The sequence below is a fragment of the Delphinus delphis genome, chromosome 21 (assembly GCF_949987515.2).
Source record: "Delphinus delphis chromosome 21, mDelDel1.2, whole genome shotgun sequence".
NCBI lineage: Eukaryota > Metazoa > Chordata > Mammalia > Artiodactyla > Delphinidae > Delphinus > Delphinus delphis.
The window spans coordinates 16,885,897-16,899,171 of record NC_082703.1 but is presented as its reverse complement, the minus strand read 5'-3'; the positions used below and the strand labels follow the sequence as shown (position 1 = coordinate 16,899,171).

At 36.9% G+C, this 13,275-nt stretch overlaps 1 protein-coding gene and 1 long non-coding RNA gene across 5 annotated transcripts in view; one reads left to right on the top strand and one right to left on the bottom strand.

The window, feature by feature from the left end:
- The window catches only part of LOC132417736 (uncharacterized), a 246,078-nt gene that overhangs the window by 34,690 nt on the left and 198,113 nt on the right, over window positions 1-13,275 (top strand). The gene's annotated exons all lie outside the window — the stretch shown is intronic.
- Window positions 5,272-13,275, bottom strand: part of TUSC3 (tumor suppressor candidate 3) — a 183,059-nt gene continuing 175,055 nt past the window's right edge. For 2 of the 3 annotated variants that reach the window (XM_060001511.1, XM_060001509.1), the window contains one exon: window positions 5,272-5,746. In XM_060001511.1, the coding sequence (XP_059857494.1) occupies window positions 5,735-5,746 (12 nt within the window). In that variant the 3' untranslated portion in view covers window positions 5,272-5,734. Of the gene's footprint in view, window positions 5,747-12,287; window positions 12,351-13,275 lie in introns of all 3 variants that reach the window. The other variant, XM_060001508.1, reaches the window with a different exon arrangement.

Sequence of the window (13,275 nt, the reverse complement as noted above, 5' to 3'; positions counted from 1 at the left end):
TCTCTTTTCCTTCTGGGATATCCATTATTCTCATTTTGTCTTTACTAATAGAGTCAAATAGTTTATACAAAACTTCAGTTTTTTAAAAAAATACTCTCTCTTGTACTACCTGAATCATTTCTGGAGTTCTGTCTTAGATCAGACCTTGTGAAAGAGAAAATTAGCAACCTCAAATTTCCATTGCTTTCAAATATGTTCTTCATCTCATTTATTGAGTTCTTCAGCTCCAGAATTTGTTTGGTTCTTCTTTTTAGAGTTTCAATCTCTTTGGTAAAGTGTTCCTTCTGTTAATCTGATTCTTGAGCTCACTGAACTGCCTTTCTTACTTTTTTTGTAGCTTGTTTCTTCATGATAGCCATTTTGAATTCTCTCCGGTTCCAGTGTTCTGTGACTTGAAGTTTGGTTTCTGGAGATTTGTCATTTTATTTTTGTGACTGTTACCATGGTTTTTCATGGTGCTTGATGAGTTGTTCCTCTGCCGGCACATTTTGAAGTAGCAAATACCTTTCTTCTTTAGGTAAAGCTTGTCTTTTACTTTGATTCTAACAATTTAACACGTTGGTAGTTAGAGGCCTTTCTTTGTTTTCCAGTAGGTGGCCCTATAGCACAAGTAACTTGTTTCTTTTACCTGGTCTGCCTCTGGCTATATTTGAGAGTCAGTACTTTTTACTTCATGGTGTCTGACAGGTCTCTTACGTCTCATAGGCATTGCCCATTTTTCCTTCGTTCTTTTTGTTTTGTTTTTGTTCCTCAGACTGGATCATTTCAATTGATGTAGTTTCAAGTTCACTGATTCTTACATTTGTCTTTTCTGCTGTTGATTCCCTCTAATGAATTTTTCAATTCATTTATGGCATTTTTTAGCTTCAGAGTTTGTATTTGATTCCTTTTATAATTTCTATTTCTTTATTGATAGTCTCTATTTGAGACATTGTTTCAAATAGTTTCATTTAGTTGTTTATGGTTTTATTTACCTCTTTGAGTATATTAAAGACAGTTATAGTCTTTATCTAGTAAGTCCAATGTTTGTGCTTCCTCAGGGATAGTTTCTGCTAATTTTTTTCTTTCCTGTGAACAGACTATGTTTTCTTGTTGTATGCTTTTATTTTTTGAAACCGGTCATTCTTAATACTACAATATGGCAATTCTGGAAATTGAATTCTGCTCCCTCTTCAGAGTTTTTGTTGCTCGCTGTGGGTTGTAGTTTGGTGACTTTTCAAAATTGTTTTCGTAAAAACTCTATTCTTTATCAAGTGTGGCCTCTGAAGTTTCTGTTTCATTAGCTTAGTGGTCAGATAGTGGTGTGACAGCTTTCCTTAAATGCCTAGAGGCAAAAAGAAATAAAAGGAAACAAAAGAAAATACTATCCTGGTCTTTGCAGGTGGACTGTGTTGTGGTGCCCCTTCAACACGTGCCTAGGGTGTTTACAATTCTGCTTTAGCCTTCACTTCCTGCTTGGGCTTGGGTGTAAAGATCAGCAAGAGGTAAAAGCTTAAGGTCTTTCCAGATTTTTTATGAGGATGCATCCTGCCCTGGGTTATTGGCAGGTCCTTTTAGATTCCTTAGACTATGTGGGTGCTTTTCGAAGCCCTTATTACCCAAAGGATGTCACGCTCCAGTTTTCCTCCTAGGCTTTCAGCTGTGTCTGTTGTTGGTTTGTCCCAGCTATTATCTTTTGCCCAGGCAGCAGCATGTTCATTACCTTCAGAGTTTTAGAGAAACACCCTCTGTGTGTATCCCTTTTGCTACCCTGAGTAACTTCTGAGTTGGGTGAAACAAAGGCAAGACCCTTGCATCAGTTCTCCCAGGACCCTCCAGACAGGTCAAAACAAACACTGTTCTTTGGGAACAAGGTCTGTTCTGTTTCCTCCAGAACCAGGCACCCACACTAGGAACACAGGCTGCCATTTTTAAGATGCTGACTGAGGAGGAGGGTGGAGGAAGAGTAAGATGAAATGCCATTAAGCTATCCTCCTGGGTTTCAGTTGTTATGTTTGTTGTTTTAGCATTTATTTGGTTTCTGTAAGCCTTTAACTATTTCCCAGACTTTGAACAAAACTGATTTCTATCAGTTTTTGCCAGTTTTTTTAGTGTGGTAGGGGGTAGGTCCCTAGAGTTCTTCATTCTGCCATTTTTGTTGACATATATGCGTATTTTTAATGGAAGTAATGCACCAACATTTGGGTGAATGTGACATGATTTTCCTATTATAGTCTGAATATGTGATCTTTATTAAAACTTTGTGTACTTACACTCTAGTTAAGATATAAACGTTTGCATATATTTCAGAAATATAAGTAGATAAAGAGTATGGAAAATTAAAAAAATGACAGATGCTCATGAATTACATAAGGAAATTTAGGGGCTTATATGTACATACTTATTATACCCTTTGAGTGTAACTAGCTACTATGCTCATCCTTTCCCACTATTAGAAAAAGTACTATTAGATTATTGGTCAGACGCAGTATAGCTTACTGCTGGCGTATGAAAAGCATCTTGTTTTAATGTTTTAAACTTAATGTTCCTCAGAGTCCATGGAGTTCATTAAGTTTCTGAGAGGCCACTCAGATGTTTTGTCCCTAGATGCTACAGCTAATGTGTTTGCCCCTGTCACCAGTCCTTCTTAAAACATGATGTTTAACGTCTTTGGTATGTCATGCCTTATTTAGAATAACCACTCCCTTCATGTACCCTTAAAGAGGTTCTCATGATAGCAAGAAAGGGAATACTTGGCAAGCTCTTTGGTTACAAGATCTCATCTCCCCAAATTACCATGCTTGCTGAATTGTAACTGACAAGGATATTACTTCATGTGCTTAAAAAAAAAAAATTACAGTAAACACACAACACTATTGGGCTTACTCTTGTGAATATCTAATGCAAGGAAGAGTGTGCTAAGGAAAATGGAACACTTTATTCATCAGATGTTATTATAGATGAAATTTTTATATTAAGATTTAAACGGATTTTTACTCCTTTAGATGGAATTTTATATTAAGATTTTTCTCTCCAACTGAGTAGGAAAGTTAATTCCTCTTATTCTAACTGGAGATCATTAAGCATATAATACATTTTTTCTTTTGCGGTACACGGGCCTCTCACTGTTGTGGCCTCTCCCGTTGCGGAGCACAGGCTCCGGACGCACAGGCTCAGTGGCCATGGCTCACAGGCCTAGCCGCTCCGCGGCATGTGGGATCTTCCCGGACTGGGGCACGAACCCGTGTCCACTGCATCGGCAGGAGGACTCTCAACCACTGCGCCACCAGGGAAGCCCCCATATAATACATTTTTAAGGGAGTCTTGCATGCAGTGAATCTAGCTGAAGTGACACTGGAGGATATAACAGCACATACAAATTAATTTTTCAATTTAAAATATTTGGGAAAGGTAAAGATAATATATTTTGTATGTGATTTTCCACATGCTACATTCTGAAAGCAAACTACATTTGAGCCACTGTCTGTAGCACTCTCCAGTAACAACTTATTTTAAGGCAGAATTTTCCCTTTCCCTAAAGTAATAATTGTCTATAGAGAAGCCACATCTTTTTAAACTGAAATTCTGAAAAAAAATTGTTTTCATAGTTGGCATATTTTTAATATTTGGAGAAAATTATGGAATATAGGCTAGAATTTTTTTTTTTTTTTTTACTAATCTGAGATAGGGAAGTTTTCCTTACCTCAGTCACAGTGTCTGAGAACTCTCTGACTGTGGTCATGATTAAACATTATTAGGCTTTATACAGAGAGATTAGATGTTTGTTGTTAATAAGAATTTTGAGCTTTAAGGGGACAAACGTAAGTAACTGTAATTAATAAACATTTACTCGATGTAAAACTTGGCCTCAAGCTCCAATTTTGATGTTTGTGCTGAATAAACTTTAGAAAACAGAAAAGTACTAAATGGATTAAGATTTACAGGTCAAATGCTACCTAGATGTAGACATTAAACAAATTATTATGATCACTTACGGCTTTTCCATAAATGCCACTGCAATACTGAATTTATCAATCTGTGAACAGGAACTAGGGGAATGAATGTGATTTTTAATAATAGATTTTGGGAATATGTAATAATGTTAACATAGTGCAGAATTTACTTCGTAATTTTTGCTGAATATAATTGTGTTTTGAAAACATACCTTTCTTCCTGCTAGCACACATACTGCCCTGGGATTTAACTTCATATACCCTTGTAGGCTTTTATATTTCCCATTCTTTACTGAAGTTCATAGATACAAAACGGGTAGGGTCACTGGATATACACCTGGGTCCTGGTTTGAGACTACATAGGTGGAACTCTCAACTAACAAAGTTCACCATGGTTATTACTAAGATCTTAATGAAAATTAGATAACAAAGCCTAAAAAAAAAAAGTTTATTGAGCTGACTAAATAACTGTGTTTCTAAATCCTTCTTTAGGAAGCACCACAGAAAATAGAAATTCAGGTTTGAGAGTTTGAAAGCCCAGTTACAAGCTCTATTTTTTTTTTGTGGCTTTCAGCTTCCAGTACTTAAATAAGTCAGATAAAATTTACATTTCCTGTCTAAATTCCTGTCTAATTTACAGGGTTGATGTGAAGAAAAAAAATACCGTAACATATGGGAAAGTGCTTTATAAACTAAAATGCAATATACAAACATAATAATGGTTACACTCCTATATTTGATTTTCAAGAAAGCATCATTGAGTCCCTCATATTAGGATAACTAATCTATATCTAGGTCTGGGAATAAGGTTTTGATGGCATGCTTCTTCCATATAACACAAGGGCACAATGTCCATAGTGGGTTAGTTTTGTGGTTGTAAGTCTGGATTCTTGGGTGACACTTCTAAAGTTGGAGAAGAATTAATTCCTAGTTGTGGTGTGTTGCTTTCGTTGCCTGATGCCTTGAGGCATGTTGATTTAGTCATGTTGGCTTTACATTTTTATTCTGGGAAGGACCTCCACGTCCCAGGGTAGGTATCTGAGTAGTATTCATCCAGCTCCCTGTCCTACTTCCTTTACTTAATTATGATGAATAAGAACAAAACGCGGGCTTCCCTGGTGGCGCAGTGGTTGGGAGTCCGCCTGCCGATGCAGGGGACGTGGGTTCGTGCCCCGGTCCGGGGGGATCCCACGTGCCGCGGAGCAGCTGGGCCCAAGAGCCATGGCCGCTGAGCCTGTGCGTCCGGAGCCTGTGCTCCGCAACGGGAGATGCCACGGCATTGAGAGGCCCACGTACTGCAAACAAAACAAAACAAAAAACAAAAAAGAACAAAACGCTATTTGTAACCATACATGTCCTTTATACTGAAACTGCAGAAAGTATAATTTTTCAGTACATGACATATTTTCATGCATACATCTATGTCTGTGCAATCCCAAGAATGAAGATACATTTCATAGTTTTCCTTTACTAACATTGTGGTTTTCTTTCCTAGTGAGTGAACAGTTTAAAAGCATGAATTCATAACTGCATTGTCATTTATTTCAACCTATTGCATACAGTGAATATAATGTGCTTGAAAAACACTTCGATGATGCCTTTGTTCTTTCCATATTAAATTTAACCATCCATGTCTATGAATTAAGTTTACTAGGAAAACTCACGTTTAAAAAAACTGTACAAGAAACAGCTGGATTATCACAATCAGCAAGGAAATGAACTCAAGAATTTGAACTAGTATGTCAGGAACACTTTGTCTTCATGGTAAACATTCACTTTATGCAAATCCCACTCGGCTTCATTTAATTAAAAAGCTGAAAAAGAAAGAAAATTCTGGGCTGAAAATAAAGAAAACACCAAGTGCTTTTTATCCCATTCTAAATTACTACATGTAAATATAAAATAAAAATGTCACAGTTACATTATTTCACCTCATTCTAATTTTTATATCAGGGCAATTTCTCTGAACTAGTTCCTGTAATGGGATCAGGCTTGTGGTAAGAATAGGTCAGGGGTGGAAGCAGTTGTTTATAAGAACTTGAACTTGTGGTGTTTAAGTTTGAGTAACTTCTTTTTTTTTTTTTTTAAATAGTTGATTAACAATGTTGTGTTAGTTTCAGGTGTACAGCAAGGTGGTTCAATTATACATATACAGCTATCTCTTCTTTTTCGAATTCTTTTCCCATTTAGGTTATTACAGAATATTGAGCAGAGTTCCCTGTGCTATACAGTAGATCCTTGTTGGTTATCTGTTTTAAATATAGCAGTGTGTACATGTCAATCCTAATCTCCCAATGGGTAACTTCTGTCAGCCGTTCTCATTGTTAGCTAGACCATTAGTTAAATCGGCATTTAAACTGACAATGTAGGGGAACAAAAGGGAATGGATTGAAACACATATTTGGAGTGGGCCGTTTCAACGTCCTAAACAAAATATTTTTTTCTGGTTATTTAATCTACAATGCATTTCTTAAAATAACTAAAGACTTTTGAGGATTTTATAATTTCATTATATTGAACAGCCAAAAAAGAATATATTATAAATCATAATAAAAATATCATCAGATTCTGATGAAACAACACAAATATGTATTTCTGTATGTACATATAGAAATACAAGTAAAAAGTAACTATTTTTCCTTTTTTAACTTCCCTAAGCAAAACTTTAACCTATGAAAAGAAATTTATTTAAGTTTGTAAAATCGTGAGTCAATTTAAATAACATTCTTCAAGCTTTTGTTGGTTATTTGTACCTTTCTGCTAACAGGTAGCAACTTTTTCTTCTAAAGTCTTGACAACATAATTTTAGGACAACCAGAGATAAACCAATTCTTAACTAAATATTAAAAAAATATATTAATGGTTACTATAGTTGAAAAGCCATGTAGTTGGGAAAAAGTTCAAACTAGTAAGTTTAATACTTGAACATTTAAATTATAATATCCTAGGCATACGTTACTTCATCTTTCTGAACCTCGGTTTCCTCATTAGTGAAAAGAACGGTTGTTTTGGATGATTTCTAAAGTTCTTTCCAGTGCTAATATTTTATAATCTTGGTGATACTATATGCTAAAATTAAATACATGTATTATAAAACATTACATGAAACATTTAAACATATTTTAAATATGTTATCTATATTGGTTTACATTATATAATAAAGTAATTATGCAATACAAACTAACCTTTTTATTACCCTGTATCTGTTTCTGAGGAATTACTAAATTACAAGACAGAAATCATTGTGCTGATATCTAGGTGCAACTAGACATTGCTTCTAGTTTTTGAGATAACAAGTTATGACTTAAGTCCTGCAAGGGTAACCAATGCCATGAAGAGTCAGAAGTAAAATTCCTCAGAACATTAAGATACAGATGCTGTTCAATCCATATAATCCTTAACAACACTGATGGCAAAGCAGGTATATATGTCATGTGTAGATGAACACTTCGGCTTTCTCTGTCCTCAATTAAAAGACTGCCCTGAAGATAAAGCTGACTGAAGAATAAGGGTTAATGAAAAAAGAAAACCTGATCACAAAATATTTAAAACTATAAGTAAAGTTGAAAAACTTATAACTTAAAAGAAACCTGAGAGGGCTTCCCTGGTGGCACAGTGGTTGAGAGTCCTCCTGCTAATGCAGGGGACACGGGTTCGTGCCCCGGTCTGGGAAGATCCCACATGCCGCGGAGCTGCTGGGCCCGTGAGCCATGGCTGCTGAGCCTGCGCATCCGGAGCCTGTGCTCCGCAACGGGAGAGGCCACACAGCGAGAGGCCCGCATACCCCGCCCCCCCCCCACACAAAAAAAGAAACCTGAGAATTTATAGTTTCCTTTTTTTTGTTAAAAATAGTCCGCACATTTCCAGCGATGGAATACTAAAGATCACCTTTTAGCACTGCTAAAAGTATTACCATCATAAAAGCAAGAATAGTAATATGACCTTTATGGTCATTTTATACTTGCTAACTTTCTGGTGCTGGAAAGGTTAAAAAGGTTCTACAACTTTTTATATGTTGCTACATTCACAGGGTAAAAGGAACTTTGTATTTTCTTAATATTGAAATAGACTGAGAATCCTTAGTTACCAAGGTATTTGTTTATGCCAGGGTTTTTTCCAAACTGAAATATTTTTAGAAAACTGTTAAAATAATCTTTTTTTATATATTATTATGAAATGAGAAATACATATTTAATTTTGAACTAATCATTCTATTGTACTAAAATAAAAGTTTAATCTAGCAGAGTACTACCTAATTTATATTTAAAATAATCTTTTTCATAAAGAGTTATAAGCATTTGTTCAAGACAACGGAAATAACCTGAGGCACAGAAGTGTCAAATATTTTGTTAAAATGTTTCTTAGAAAAGTATGAACTATTATTCTCCAGGTAATCATTCAATAGTTCATGTTTGGTTTTATTTTTTTTATTATATAAATGTCCAAGTTGTATTCCAGTATGAATGTTTTATACTGATTTCATCACTCAAGAAATAAGTTCCCTCATTTCTATGTATCAGGGTCTGACATACTTTTTGCTCTTCTCACATTTACCTGTCTAATGTTGATGTATCATCTAATGGTTCTCATAGATTCATGCTTCTAATACTGTTTGGATAATAACTTTCCTAATAAGGCTTATTATAAAACATATACAATCCTTTTGTATCATACTTAAAAACGGTTGAATGCTAAAAACTGAATATATTCCTCTGATTTGGAATGTATTTTTTCAGTGTTGCAGTCTGTTTCCTCAGAGGGAGAAGCTGCCTTGGGTACCACAATCAACTTCTGTCTGGACTTCTGTCCACCTGCTGTCATGAATGAATCTCATGACAGTTCATGGTAGTCTATACATGGTAGTCTATACAGTTATAACACTGACTACTGTGGCTGGCTTATTCTCAAGTGAATACATGCCTGGTTAACCCTAACTCAGGTAGCAGTATAAGATGGATGCTACTTGGCAAGGGTATTGACCTGTACCCAGGAAGAACAGGTAGAGGCCAGGACCAGCAAATATGCCCCAGAAGCTCCCCTTCTCCTAGGCTAAAGGGATGCAAATATTCCCTTCTAGTGTGTAACTTTATTATTACTTAAAGTACATCAGGGATGCCGAGGGGCCTTGTATATACAAAGTCAAAGCACTTCTCCCTTTAAGGCTGGCTCTCTGCTAATGCTCCCTCACAATAGCAGATATTCAGGATTTAGATAAAAATGCAGTCCCTGACTTGCTGGGGAGTGATATTCCAAAAGTTCATAAACAAGCTTATTATTTGAAATCAAGTTTTTCTAGAGAAAGATTAGTTAAAGTAGTAACTATTTCCTCAAATTCAGGGCCCCCAGAAGTCTGCTTCAGTCAGTATTCAACAGGACTTACTGATCATCTACTGTGTAGAAGAATATTATGAATAGAAGGGTGTTGCAAGAAAAGGAATGATTGAAAGTCATGGCCGTTATGTTTCTTCTCTAGAGGAGAGAGACCTGGATACAATAAAGTATAACACAGTGACACACTTGATAAGATGGCAAAGAACAATTTAAACAAGCAAACAAAGGAAAAAACTGGGAACAAGTGAAATGAAGGGATAACAGCCTAAGCGAAAGGAGCTGATGGAGGAAAGACAAATTATGAGAACGGATTCCGTGTGCACCATACGGCTAAACCAGGAGTCAGCACACTGTGAATAAACTCTGCGGGCCGCAGGTCTCTCTCGGAACCACTAAACTAAGCTGCTCTAGGGCAAAAGCAGCCTAAGACGAGGCATAAACAAATGAATCTGGCTGTGTGCCAATAAAACTCTATTCATGGACACTGAACTTTGAATTTTATATAATTGTCACATCACAGTATTCCCTTTTTTCCAGTGATTTAAACCTTTCTTAGTTTACATGGCACACAAAAATTGGCAGTGGGCTAAATTTGGCCCAAAGGCAGTAGTTGCTAACCCTGCTCTAAACCACAAGGTACAGTGAAGACTGTGCTGGAAGATGAAACAGGTGGAACCAAACTTTAATATAACCCTTCCCTACGTTCAAAATGTATACAAGTCAGACTGCTGACATCCCAACTTGAGTGTTGGGATTATAAAAAATTTTATTCAGTTTCTTGATATTTTCTAGAAGGAACATGTATTAACTTTTCCTTCTTTCTGGTTAGCCATCAATGGATTTTGATGAAGCAGCAGCATAATCTGTGCATATCTTAAAAGATTCTGCATTATTCTCGAGTAAGTGATGGCTTATCGATGATAACGACTAAACACGGAGATAAATTAGGAGGCTGGGTGATATTCTGAAAAAGATACTAGGTATATAAATTAAGACAGCAGCAGTGGGAATAGCAAGTGTTGGAGACCAAACTGACTCCAAGGTTTCTACCTTGTATGATTATGAGAATAACAGTGTTGTAGGGAAAATGGGCAGGGCAGGAGACACAGGTTTGGAGCAGAGATGAGCTTGGCTTTGGGGTTGAGGGTGAGGTGTTAATGTGGTATTAAGGTCTGTTTCTAGATCTCAGGAGAAAGATCAGGATTTAACATGTATATTGGGGACTGAGAAGTAATCTAAAAGGAAAAAGGAAGGTCCAAGTGTGCCATGTTACAAAATCCAGGGCATAGCCTGTCCAAGAGGAGCTAGTTAGCTAAAGTCCTAGAAAGGTTACACGGGTTGCAGAATGAGAAGAGACATCTGGATTTGGTTATTGGGTGGCTACTGGAGACCCATATTACATGTAATATGTAATGTTTGTTCCTTTTCTCTTCCTGTGAAATATCTGAACAGGCACCAAATAGTGGTTTGCATTTTGTTTTGACTTCTCTTAATTAATTTATCTGTTCCCCAGTGTTTTAAAAAACCAGAATGTATGCGGTGCTCTTGAATGAATGAATTCTGCCCAATTGGGAGCAGGTTAAGTTCTCTACCAAGATCTTCAGCTGGACAGAATTTTCTTGTCTAATGTTCTCACTTGCTGTTCTCAAACTGGGAAAGAAGTCAGACCTCATGGTTACGTAATGGCACTCGGTCGCACAGAAATCACTTGTGTGGGTAAGGGGCAGCTGCTCTGATTTCATCTTGGAGCCAAAGAAGTGAACTCACTCCTGTTCCCCTGGCCTTGTAGCTAGTAGAACTTAATGAGTCACTGTTCTCAGGATTTTCTAACCTTTATATTCACAAGTGTTCTAAGGGGATGCGAGGGAGAAGTAGTTATGGCTGTCAGCCAGGCCTCTGCAGCCAAAAGCCCTGGGGCTCTCTTCTTTGTAACAGAAAATTACCAAATCCAGAAAAGTCTTCAGGTCTGAAGTACATGATCTAAAATAAAGCCCTAAAGAAATTCAGGACTTTATTAGGAGTTGGGAAAGGGATCTTTGGGAATGGAAACCTTTCTATTGATATACCTACAGTTACGCACAGTGAGAGCTGTCAAGTTTAACGACTGCTGAGGCCTCTTCTCTACAGCCTACACAGCGGGGCACTTTGGAAGAGTCTGGATAACGTTATTATTATACTAGGTGTGGTCAGAGACGTGGATGCTAGGTCTGGGGGGAAAAGACCAATAAAGCTAGTATGTGGAGTAAGGTGGGGGGACACGTGAACAACAGAACTTCTAGATCACAGGAGCTTCCTACTCTATCCTTCCTTTCAGGGGTTGCTGAGTGGTGGGGTTTCTGCCGGCGTAAGAAAGTTGTGTTTGCACAATAGAAATAACCCTCTAGAGCTTCCTTTGCTGTGTGTGTCTCTGCTCAGACCATGTGTTCTGAGGTTTGAGGGACTGCAGTGCGAAATCAAAAAACCTGGACTCTGAGTGTTCTATAAAAGTCACTTTGGATTTATATGCAGGTTCCTGGTATCTATTTCTGCAGTATCAAATATTGATTAAAAAATCAGTCCGTGTTTAGAAGACTTGTATTTTATTATTCTGGATATTAAAGCTTATATTGTTTGTTAGTGGAAAAGGCATTTGACTATACTTTTCCTCAGCAGAATTAAACATATTTCTGTCAACTGTTCTGCTTTCCTCCCTCAAGTAATAAAACAGAAGTAGCCAAATCGAATTAAATTTTGTTTGAAGTGGTGGGCATACGCATGCATACGAATATTATTGTTTAAAAAAATTTGTCAGTGGTTAAGTCCATGGGTCAAAGTCTATTGCTGGAAAACTTCATCTGAGGGCTTGTCCCTGTAGCAGCTAAGTACAACAGCGTAAGGCTGGGATACGAGCTCTCATAGTTCTAAGTTATCTTGCATTTGTAAAACAATAGTTGGCCACAACTTGTCTTACTTATGAGATAAATATTATGGTTGTTATCCGAAAGATGAGGAAAACTGAGGCTCAGAGAAGATGAAAAGACTTGCCTGCGGTTACAGTTTTAAAGTGCCACGGTCCAAATCACATCTTCTCACTCAAAGTCCAGATCACTTTCCAATACACCACAGTGAAATACAACAATATGGAGAAAATAGTCCTTAAGATTCGATTTCCATTTGTACAATAGTATTACAAAGATTTAGCACTGTATTCTTTATGTAGATAAGATAGGACACACACAGAAGTGCCGCTATAGCACTCCAGCTCTTCCCTGAACCACCTCTAAGTCTTTGGTCCTTTACGTCATTCTTCAAAGCTGGAACTCAGCATCAGAAAGGCAATCCCAGTGAAATTCTCATCAATGATACATATTGTGGATTGATCACCACACCATTTCTGTGTTTTATTTTTGTACGGCTCAAGATTGTGTTTTATATCCCTACAAATGAAAGATCTACATCTAAGTAAGATGTAGAAAGGAAAGTGATATTGTTACATAGTGTACGTCCTGGGATTTTTTGCCTTGCTGTGCTTGTTCACTAGCATACTTTTCTCAAAATTCATTAGGAATATCTTTCATGTCTACCTATTATTCTGTACTTTCCCTTACTGAATGTCAATCCTTTTTTTGGTTATCATCTCTCAAAGTAACCAAAGCCATCATGAATTATAAGTATCTTGTTAAGACAATGGAGTAGTTTCTATGTCCATTGTAAGCTTAATTAATACACATTTTTATATTTACTTTTGATGCCAGCCAGCTCAGGATCATTTTGAGGTTGCAATAAGTATCTTTAGAGCCCAGGTGTCTGGAATAATGTTTACACACTCCACACACCCCTCTGGGTGTGTGGAACAACCTGACAACTCCATGGCGTATCATGTGATGTGAATTCCACCTTCTGGAGTTGTGCACTGTGGCAAACCAATACCCTCCTCTCCATTATGTTTCTATCTTAATGGTTCCTGTTGCAGTTAGGTAAGGAATAAATAAAAAATGTTTTTGAATAAACATATTCAATTAACAAGTATATG